Here is an 11,552-nt window from a genome sequence, read left to right on the forward strand (position 1 = left end):
AGAACAAAAGTGTTGCACAATTGAGCCAACACCTTCCCAAGTTGAACAAATACTCCCTCCGTTCCTAAATATAAGTCTTTTTAAAGATTTCACTAGGAGACTACATACGGATGTATATAGACATACTTTAGAATATAGATTCACTCATTTTCCTCCGTATGTAGTCCCCTAGTGAAATCTTTAAAAAGACTTATATTTAGGAATGGAGGGAGTAAAATATTTAGTTGAAACCATCTCCATACCACCTATTGCTGGTTCGTTTGGAAAACAAAAATAGAATACACCACAAAGTATCAAATTTCAAATTACAGGTTACAACATTGCGCACAACAAGAAGACTAAACCAAGCCTGATTATGACGCGCTCGTGGTGTTGTAGGCCATGTCCGCAGAGGACGTGTCCATGTCATTCAAGCCCAGCTCCTCGTTTTGCTCCCAGCTCCTCTCATACTCCTCAACTGCAATTCAATTCACAGGCAAGCAGGTACTAGAATATTAATACATATTTTCGGCAATTCAAAGCAATGGCTAAATCATTGCGTGTAGGCAAAACAGTACAAAAAAAAATTGCAACGGAGCAATATCATTTCTTTTTAGCTGTTTGTCATCTTACTTGTTAGCTGTTTATCATCTTCTAGCGAATCTGTCGCTGGAGCAATAAATGAAGCCGCCAATGCATCATCAAGAATTAAAGTCCATGGCTCTTCTAGATTTAGAAGCTGAAACATACAGGTACACATTAAAATATATATGTAACAGACTGAAGGAAATCATATAATGATTAACGCATCTTATCCTTAAGACACCTATGCTGAAAAGGGACACCCAAAACAGCAGGTTATTTTCCACATGTTAATAATTACATTCAATTCTGGACAGTAATTCAAAGAAACGATTTGCTCCACGTTTACCAAGAAAACAACGCTGCCCGACAGCCCAGACTTTAACAAGTATAACTTTGCTCAAGAACTGATGTGTGCTTTATAATATTCTGAAGCTTAGGTGAAATAGAACATTGCTACAGTGACACTGTTCAACATATCAAAAGGAAAATACACACCTTTGCTAATCTCTCTGTGAAACCATCCCATTTCTTCTTCTTCCATTCATATGTACTGTCACCCAACTGGAATCCATGAACTCTCTCCAGTGCTGAAGCCCAAAAAGATGCATATATTTGAGTTTCAGGAAAAAAAGTCCGTACCCATAATGATTCTAATGATTACGTTGTATTCTGTTCTACGTCACATCGACATAAGTTAACAAATTCTGTTGGAACACAAAAGCTTCCACAAAGTTTTTTTTAACTTCCTCTAAATTTAACTTAGATGCATAACAACTGAAAGTGCAGAGAGTAACAAACATACATGTGCCACAATTTTTCAAATAAATACTTGCCTAGTCATACTGGTAAGCTGTAAACAAAAGAGATGGGTCCACATATGGCTATGAGAGGAACATCAACTATGCAACTTATCTTCAAGATACTTCCATCTTATATATAAGCTAAAAAAATACTGGTCGACACACCTTTGAATTGAATTAGCATGGCTCTTGCAGTAAACTTTGGTCCATAAACAGAGGATGCATGCGTATATAAGTGTAGCGAACATACCCTCGCATATTTTCACAATTAAACCTTCAACTGTTGTGACAATGCCACCCAGTGTTCCGCTTGACAGCTCCAACTCAAGTTCAGGTACACTAACTGCTGCTGAATCTGACTGAAAAAATTAAGTGGTCTGAATCAACTACGTTACATATGAGATATGCAACACAAGTCTGAACATTCTTTTTGGTTTTGCCAAATAATGGATAGTGGAGCTTATTCATCAATTTTGGCATGAAGAAGCTGTAGTAAGATTCAACCTAACACACATCATGTTCCTTAACTACACTAGCATCACCGAGTTAAACTGTATTCACTCGCTAAAACCTCCAGGGTAGCTAGAGCTAAGTCCAAAATAGCTGATAGTCATAACTAAATAACTACCGCTCAATTGAAGAAAATTACAAGGGGTAAGACCCAAAGAAGTAACACTAATGTTCCCCATTCTGGACATATGTACAATCATTAAGCTAATGCACAATATGAAAATTAAGAGATTTGCATGAGAGAGAATGAGAGAATGGGAAAGAGTAAATTTCTAACCTTTATGACATCACGACTAAGATCTTTTACGCTTCGCACGGTCAGTGTTGTTTTCTTTCCTTTAGCTGGGATTTCACCACCAGGCTTCAACTGGTTAACAAGACCGTGGCATTTTTTAGTTTAGAAGCGTGACCAAGTACAACACTGGTAAATCCAGTTCTTTTTTATATGGGAAAAGAATCAAATATGACACTAGAACTGACCTCTGAGTTGCGATAGCCGCACACATCACATGATGTAGCCATAACAATCACCTCTCGGAAATATGGGATTTCTACCAAAGGTCAAGGATCAGACACTAGTAAATACTGATTACTTGCAGCATTGCACCTTCATATAAACAAAGCTACCAGAACCAAAACACTAGAGTCTATTTCTGGGATTGAATTTAAGGTGGAAAGGATACTTGTAGAAAAGAATCGTGTGACACACTCAGTAGCACATGCCGCACATGTTGATGGTAAAGTATCAACCTGCCCAAGTAAATTTTGTAAGGCATAAGAGATCTTAATTGTTGATATGATTATTAGGCGACTGAACAGGTGTACCTCTTCTGGTGCTGAATATCTACAAAGCGCTGCAGTAATTTCATCAGAGTTTCCCTGAGCGATAGCACGGCGACCTGCAACAGCTCCAACTGAACCATGTGGAATCCTTTGCGGCCCACCAGAGTTTCCTTCTACTGTTGAAGCATCCTGAGAAGAGTCTCCAGATTCTTTGGTTGGTTCAGCAAGAAAACCGAGTGCTGCTTGTTGTTCATATGTCCTCTCATAGAATCTCAAAGATAATAAAGGATCTGGTGAAGGTGCATTCCTGTTGATATACGCAGATACATCAATATATGTTCAATTGCAAGTACTTAATGCGTGTGTGGAGCTATCACCTATGTGCACTGTTGTAGCATCATACAGCCGTAATTGCTACGTCCTTGATTATGTTGATGAAACGATCGAGGAACGAATGCTATATTTTAGAACCTCTGAACTTATGGGAAGGGTGAAGGAGCTTTCTCTATGACATAAATAGGTCTTCAAACACATGGGCATGTTAGAGAATATCCATAACTGGTGCATTAACAATATTCATAAATGCCCCTTTTATTCAAGATTATGAGAGGCAGACTGCCACTTCCCAAGCCTCTATGTTGCAGGAACATAACCTCATACAAGAATCCAAGGAAATAATCGAGCGATGGGAGAAAAATATCCAACCATAAGCCGTCACTCAAACTACTACAAGTTGTGCAGATTGCTGAATGAAGATAGAAACTCTGTGCTCTTGCAAAAGCCCATTGCTGAATCATAAATTATTTGTACATCACATAATTTATTTATGGAATAGTTGAATTTCATAATTAATATATAATAATACAAATTTACAGTTTTAAACACACATGCCTTACCCATATTTCCTTGGATATCATTCACAATTTTCTGTTATTAGTATTTATCTTTACTTCTACGACCATTTCTATTATTTGATGAGAAAGAAGAAACAAATGTAGTTTGAAGTACAGATATGCTTAGAAGTTGGAACTATTCTTTCACGGCAAAGCGATTTCAAGATTCCAAGTATTCTCATCTCAAATAATATGAACTCAGAAGGCTATAAAAAACTTACGGGTTCTCGATGAAGCTGTTACCAGAAGCATCATCAAGAATAAAGGTAAAAGCAGCTTCCCCTGATCCAAGAGATCTCAATTTTACTAAGAACTGTTCAATAGCTTCAGCCTTTTGAGGATCCACTTTCTGCAGGTACCAAAAGACAATTAGTGTGTATCACTAGGTGGCTCAATTGTAATTCAAAAACTTAGCAGACAAGCCAAAAGCTTCACCTTTCTTTCATCCTGAAGTGCTTCTAACTCACTAACAGCTCGCATAATGCTCCCTTCCACCTAATATGCGACAAAAATACTAAGTAAACTAACAATAAAAGAAAATAATTTAGAAGAAACCATCTCCCCAGAATTATATACAGAAAACGATGAAGCATACTGTTGAAAGTGTTCCACGTTGAGCTTCTGGAGGAATCTCAAAGTCTAGTTCTGGAATCTGCATATAAGTCAAAGTGTAAAAGTACATTAAACACAGTGAATATGTGTGTAGCACAAATGCATTAACAAGTGCACGGATCAGCATTACCTTGATAGTTGCTGAATCAGATTTCACAACTTGCCGGTTCAGTACCTGTGCCAAAACAGCTTATCAATGACATGAATATGGATAGGGAGCCAAATGCATATGGATTTAAATGTGAACTGAGGCTCACAGCCGTTAATGCAGTGCGGCATGGAAGAAGGTGGTTCAGTAATAGAGATTAGAGCAACAATAACACATCACAAGTAAAAAGAGGTACCAGCACAAGATATACACAGATAATAATGAATAATACAGTGAGCCTATATAATCCATTAACATTAATGTGGTGGCAATCAACTGGTGAACTGGGACGCGTTGCAGCGAAGAACATATGAAATACAATAGCATACAACTTTTCAGGTGCAAGTTGTAACATTAAAACAATGCAATATTTCAACCATTTGGAAGAGTCACCAGAAAACTGATGTTACAATCTACTCCCTCCGTCCCAAAATAAGTGTCTTAAGCTTACTACAATTTTACACTAGAGCTAGTACAAAGTTGAGACAGTTATTTTGGGATAGAGGGAGTATCAAAGAAGATTATGTTTTGTGGTTGGAATAGTCAAGTAGTATGTGAGATTTAAGTGTTGGATATCTATCAAAATGAAGTGATGCTCTTAGGATGTGTTTGTGTTTGAGGGATAGGCTAGGGTGGTTGTGGGTATCCCCAACCAGCTGGTTAGGAATAGCCCTTTTTTTTGCTTGGTTGGGTGGTTGAGGATAGCCATTGAAGTGTTTGGTTCAAGGGATGAATAATAAGGGTTGTGATGATATTTTTGCTTGAGGTGATGAGATTAGCCCATAATCTGCATTTTTTATTGAGCACCAACGCACGCACACCACACATCAAGCACGCCTCAACAGCAGGTACCACAACTGTGCATACAGGATACAGCAGTAGAAAATACAGTAGCAGGCAAACTACACAGGCGCAAAACACACGATGGCAAACTGAAGATAGAAATTTTGATTCATCATCTCACGCATCCACCAGCAGACCAGCCCCATGCACGTAGCCACCGCCCCGCCCTCAATCACCGGCCGCGTGTCTCCTCAGGCACATGCCGCCGGCGGTCTTCTCAAGATCCAACCGCACCGCCGCCTGAAACCCCGTCCAGCGTCTCCCGTGCGCACCCTCTGCAACGGCCGGCCTCTCTGCTAGATGCGCCGCCGCCGCCGCCGCCATGCACGAGCGAGAGAGACGAGTGATGGGAAAGTGAGGATTTCACGTGTTCGGGAGGGGGTGAGGACGAGTCAATGGCCCAAGAAACTGTTTCGCGAGTGCGCGCGCGGGGGTGGTTGTCGCGATCCGCCACTTTTTCGCAGCTGCCCACAGCCCCATTTTACGGGAATATTCGAACCCATCTGGTTTCCTCTATCCGTCTTTGCCTCAGATCCAAACAAGTGGCAACCACTGTAAAAAGGGGCTATCCCTGTCCCTGGGAGGATATCCCTGAAACCAAACACAACCTTAAACCAACTTCACAAATTTTCTGCAATGAGAAAATGAGAATGTGCAGTGGGTAAAGTTGATCTGGTTGCTCTATGGACCTGGTGCCCATCATGCTCAGGTTTATCTTGGTGGAGAAATGTTATTGGCATTTAAGATATCTACCACAGTATTACTCACTATATCTTAAATGCTATTGGCATTTAAGATATCTGGTATTGCTTCGGAAAGATTTTTGCTTCAACGGAGAGATACTGGCTGACAAGTTTAACTGCCTATTATTTCGCCCTTGATCAAGATGCCACAGTTCAAGAATTCTTAGCTACTGCGAACTTACATTCTCTCTTAGCTTTGCCCCTTTCAGTTCAAGCATATGAGGAGAGCTTCCGCTTGTTATCCAGCTACGTGACATTAATTCACGCGCTGGATCAGGATTTTTTGGTGGACAGGTTCTACAGAATTTTGTTTGAAAGAGTACCATCAGACCTGGCCCTGAGAAGTATTTGGAAATCTAATTGTTTAATAAAAGTGAAGGTGGTTACTCCACCTGAACATGAGGGGTATGATGCTCCATTCACAGTGGCAGCTTGATTCAGGGTCGTAAGTGCGATTTACATCCTAATAACGTCCTGGAAATTCGCGATTGTTTTTCTGGCTGTGATTTTGCGTGGGATTTTTCTAGGCATTTATTGGGACCTTCACGGGCCAATTGCCCCACGCCTCACTTCTGCTTCACAACACTTTGTTGGCCTTTGTTTCGTGGACATGGTACCAACGTACTATGCGCCTCCTAGAATATTTGCTTGCTGGAAAGTTCATTTTCAATGTAGTCTACAGCTTCACCGTTTTAGAGTGGAGGCATATCTGGTTCAACCTCTACTCCTTTTTTGAGAGAGAGAGAAATTGGTTCAACCTCCACTTGACAGGTTGCTTAAACCATCTGTTTGTTTAAGTTCCTTTTAAAATTTTGTTCTCTCTTTTACCCACCTTGGATATGTGCAGTTTGTAAGGTACTCCGTACTTGTTTATTTATGATGAAAGCCTAGACCATACGGTATCTCAGTCGACAAACCGAAAAGAGAAGAAAGAGATACCTCGGGCTGCCCCTTGGGGACTTCCAAAGTGTAGCAGCATCCCTTTGGCTGGAGCTGCCCAGCAAACTGAACCTCGTTGTTCCTGGCACACAGGTACACCAGAGTAAGACTTTATTTACACTACTCCAACCCATGTAAAAAATCCAACAATTATACAGGGACGCCGCGTTACCTTTCGCCGCAATGCGGGCACTCGAAAGCCATCAGAACAACCTGCAGATTCACAGAGGCAAATTTCAACACCCATCCGAAATCAAAGCAGGCGGCTTTCCCCACAGAGAGAGAGAGAGAGAGAGAAAAGAGAAGAGCAGCAGCTCCAGCTCACCTCCCGGAAGTGCGGGATCAGAGTGAGCAGTATCCTCGTCGTGCCCTGATAACCACATCAAATCACAACTCACAAACATCAGCCAGCCCGTGAGGAACTTGGAACACGGTGCAGGAAGCAGAGAGGAAAGCGAAGGGGGAAAAAAAGGGTCGAGAGGGTCTCACGTTCTCGCCGCAGCGCATGCAGAGGGACTCGACCACGTGGAGCGGCGCGTCGCGCGCGCCGTCGTCGCCCGCCGACTCCGCCGCGGACCGGATGTCCACCACCACGCCCCTGTCCTCGCCGGAGCTTGCCATGGCGTGGCGTGGGGCTAGGGGGTCGGTGCGGGCTGGGCTTCCCAAGGGAGGATGGAGCTTTCGGAAGCTCGCTGGTCGGGGGAGCAGTGCGGCGGCGGCGGCGGTGGCGGCGCGAACCCTGGGAGCAGGTTTTCGTTGCTGGGGGTAGTTGGGCTGGGGAAGATGCCGACCCAAATCCAGTAGAAGAAGAAGAAGTCTCTGGAAACAACGTGGAAAGGGCCAGAATATGGGCCGAACGTGCTCTTGCTCTTTTCAATAGGATAGGAGTATTATCTTTTTCCTAACCGACCCACAAAAACCAAATCCGACCCTCAAAACAAATGTACAGCTAACGAAAGGCGCGTGCTACGGATCGACCGACTGATTTTTTAAAGAAAAATAGTCAGGTCTTGTTCCGTCAGATCCCGCGCTCTTCATCGTCGGATTCGGTCAACGCCATCTTGCAGGGTCGTCCCCTCCTTTCATCGCATCCGAGCAACCGAAACAAGTTCGTTGTGGGAAGCAACGCAGCCTGGCTTGCAGCAGGAGCCGCACCCCTTGCCGACGCGCAACGATGCTTTGCCAACGGCCGGCGGCGACGCTTCACTGCAGAATCAAACATCGGCGCAGCATGCTCCATCGTAGTACTCGACGCCGCCGGCGATGCTTCAATGTAGCGTTGACGCTGGCGCGGCGGTGCTCCACCGGTGCTTCATCGCAACACCCACCAGCAGCCGACGGTGTTTCGCTGCAGCGCCACCACCGCAGGAGCCGTCGGTGAAAGCTTCATTGAAGTGCCCCATCGTACGACGGAGCTCCATGGCCGCACCGCTGCCCCGTTGAATCTCCATCGCATCACTGCAATGCAACACCGACGGACGGTGCTCCAACAAAGCACGACAACGACGACGGATGTTGCAACACAGTTGTGCAGTGAAGATGCGGGAGGAGGTGTTGTCGTAGTCCTCCTCTGGTTCGTAACAGCACCAGCAATGGCTGTGGGTGGTCGCCTCTAAGAAAGAGAGATGGGAAAGGGGAAAAGGTAATGGAAAGGGATAAGTGGCGGAGCGTGCGAGAAGATAAGGTTGGATGAAACGTGAGGGTCCACAGGGACACGGCTTACGTTTTTTGTTTTCATCCGGTTGATAATACACCTTTTCCAAAAAAGAAACACATTCTTTCTTCCCTCAAAAAGAAAATTTCTTTCTAAAAAAATTACAACTATCCAGCGGATGCACCACTTGTCATCACTAGAGGAGGTCTATAAAGGGTACTCCCTCCGTACCTAAATATAAGTCTTTTAAGATATTTTACTAGGTGTCTACATACGGAACAAAATGAATGAATCTATACTCTAAAGTATGTCTATATACATTCGTATGTAGTCCATTAGTTAAATATCTAGAAAGACTTATATTTAGGAACGGAGGGAGTACCCCTAAACTAGTGGTTTCTCCAATTTAAATTGTCTTGTGGTCCCCTAAAAGCCCCACGTTAATAAAGCTCGCAATGTTGGCTTTCTTCAACAACAGAAAAATGCACATGTTTTGATTATCAAAAGAATTATACATGTTTTTAGTATTTTATAAATATTTTAAACACTCTGGATTTCTATAGTTAATGAGGAGTCCGTAGTCGTCGCAAACTATATATACTATGTGTAACATAATAGAACATAAAGAATCCTAATTTCTATAGCCATCTTATTCTCCTATGATAATGTACTGTAATAAATAAAAGTGAATCTTTTGAAGAAGAATAAATTACTAGCGTTGATATTACCCATTAAGAAGAAAGAAATGAAAAACATTAAAACAAATTAAGATAAAAAAATGCACATGGATGCAGGGCCTTTTTCCTCAGGTGCTCACTCGATGACCAAGCGAAGTTCGGGAACACCATAAAAGTGTGCTTGAACTTTAGCAGCATCAAAGATGCACAAAGAGGCCGACGCTATGGCGAAGAAGGTGACGACGGAGAAGTTGAAGACGCTGGTTCCTGAACGAACGAAGGGCGTTATGTCAGTCGACATCCGGGCCATGATTCAGACCAACTCTGGTGACGCTGGATAAAGGGTAAGGTGGGCCAAGTATAGGTAGTAAATGCGTCCTCATAACGCGGATATGTTTGCATGTTGATATGAGTTTATTTTCATGCATATTTAATGATGAAGTGACATGCTTACATGTTGATATCTATGATAATGGTGGTGAGCCTTTTCTCATGCATGTTGTGGAATGATGTGGCATGCTTGCATGTTGAAAGAAATAGCTAGTGGGAGCTAGCTATTTAGTTATAGAATATTATAAAATGAAATCGTTATTATTAGTTCATGATACTATTTTGCAGAAAAATCCATCGTGTTTCTATTAATCAGCATGCATTCCACTTTTAAGTCAGATTTTTTGCTTTTTGTTGGAGACCCCTCATGTTTCTGGAAATCAACTCATAGACAAACTTTAAGTCGAATTTTCACTTTTGTGAGAAATCCCCTGATTTTTGGGCTAATCAACCCGCAATACGTATCAATTGTCTTTTAAAAATATACATATCTTTTGGACGCTAACTCTAAATTTAACATGTTATATATAGAATTTGATGAGAAAAATGTGTATAATTTGAATATCATATTATTTTACCTGATAATCATTTAAAATGTATTTAGAATGTAATTTTAATCAACCGCGCATGATTCAGTCTTTCTTTCATACCGTTGTTGATCTTGATTGAAAAATAAATACCTCAGCAGAACCACGACGGGAGACAAAAGACATCTATAACACCCATGACACTTCACCAAAACCTTATGAACAAAAGTAGATTTATCATTTAATGCTGAGAGAGACGTCTTTGAATTGATAACATTAAAAGTGTTGTGATTGTGTAGGTTACTATCGACGACGACGAGGGTGGAAGAAGGATAAGTGGCAACATAAATGAGATGTCAAATAAAGGATGTTGACCTATTAAAGTCTGGTGTCATGATTATTGGATGAAAGGAGTGTGATATTTTTTTTGGGTCTGAACATATCTTATCTAAATGTGAGATATTATCTCACATCTAAGTATAATTGTTCCTCGTTTTGTTATGGATTGTCCTTTTTTTTTTGGTGGGGCGTCTGTTGTTCTTTCTTTTTGTTGTACCTTCTTTCTTTGTTTTTTTTTGGCTGTACGTTGTTCTTGTTTTAGCTCTTTTTAAGGGAAAGTGCTCTTGTTTTAGTTGGGTTTTTCGGGCTGTATGATTGTTTTTTTACTTGTGATGATGTAACATGGATTGTTTCTCTGTAAAAAGGACACACGAAAATGACGTGTCTTTTACATAACTAAAACATGTTAGTATTTTTATTTAGAAAATCAAGAACTAAAAAATGTGTCCACAAAATTTAAAAATATTTGCAATTAATTTCAAAAAATCATTGAAAAATTAAATTTCTGTTGACCCAAAAAGCTCACAAATTTAATGCTGGTTGTGTATTTTGAATAAATAACGTGCATCATGCATTTAAAATAATTCAATGTTATTTTAAAAAATGGCATTGCATACTTTAATGCTCAAAGTTGTATTTAAAAATGTTCGCAGAGTATTTAAACAAATGTCAATGCCCAAAAAATGTTCAATGTTATTCGGAAAAAAATTATGGTATGTTTTAATAAATGTTTGTCGTTCATTACAAATATTTAACACTATTCAGAAAATGTTCACCTCATATTTAGAAAATCTTTGCAATCGACAAAAAAAAAACGGGTGAGGCCAAGAGTTACGCATCGAGGGGTGGAGTTGCAACTTGAACCAAAATATGTCCCTTGCCCCTAAGTTTCATGTCTAGGGTGAACTAGCAATTGGAATACACAATGGGCAGTTGCGTGTCGAAAATGGACTTGCAATTGAGACAAAAATAAAGACCCCCCTTGAGTTGCATGTCGGGAGACTGAATTGCAACTAGGACAAGAAGGGTCTGACACCCATTGAGTGTCGAGAATAGCCTTGCGGGTAGAACAAAAAGGGGTTGGGCTGAGTTGCATATCGAGGGTGGATTTGCAACTAGAATAACAAAAGTGGTCCCCTAGTTGCATGTTAGGTGTGGAGTTGCAACTGGGGATAGAAATGGATGACTCA

The 11,552-nt window shown here is 41.2% G+C and overlaps 1 protein-coding gene across 1 annotated transcript; it reads right to left on the minus strand.

Annotated features, from left to right (window-relative positions):
* Positions 1-219: 219 nt before the first annotated feature.
* Positions 220-7,608, minus strand: LOC123428530 (zinc finger protein zpr1-like). The gene is made up of 16 exons (XM_045112753.1): positions 7,325-7,608; positions 7,161-7,205; positions 7,008-7,048; positions 6,836-6,917; positions 4,293-4,337; positions 4,146-4,202; positions 3,986-4,045; positions 3,772-3,899; positions 2,700-2,964; positions 2,558-2,624; positions 2,355-2,425; positions 2,152-2,241; positions 1,615-1,723; positions 1,060-1,151; positions 613-718; positions 220-457 (listed from the first exon to the last, which is right to left on the minus strand). The coding sequence occupies exons 1-16, from the start codon at positions 7,454-7,456 to the stop codon at positions 354-356; spliced, it is 1,494 nt and encodes a 497-aa protein (XP_044968688.1). The 5' UTR covers positions 7,457-7,608; the 3' UTR covers positions 220-353.
* Between the last annotated feature and the right edge of the window lie 3,944 nt (positions 7,609-11,552).

The sequence above is a fragment of the Hordeum vulgare genome, chromosome 2H (assembly GCF_904849725.1).
Source record: "Hordeum vulgare subsp. vulgare chromosome 2H, MorexV3_pseudomolecules_assembly, whole genome shotgun sequence".
NCBI lineage: Eukaryota > Viridiplantae > Streptophyta > Magnoliopsida > Poales > Poaceae > Hordeum > Hordeum vulgare.

Excerpts from the sequence above, each read along its gene's own strand:
- LOC123428530 (XM_045112753.1), bottom strand. The coding sequence starts at position 7,456 with ATGGCAAGCTCCGGCGAGGACAGGGGCGTGGTGGTGGACATCCGGTCC. Across the intron at positions 719-1,059 it reads TCACAGAGAGATTAGCAAAG|CTTCTAAATCTAGAAGAGCC; the intron begins GTGTGTATTTTC and ends TGTATGTTTCAG. Across the intron at positions 458-612 it reads AGATGATAAACAGCTAACAA|TTGAGGAGTATGAGAGGAGC; the intron begins GTAAGATGACAA and ends ATTGAATTGCAG.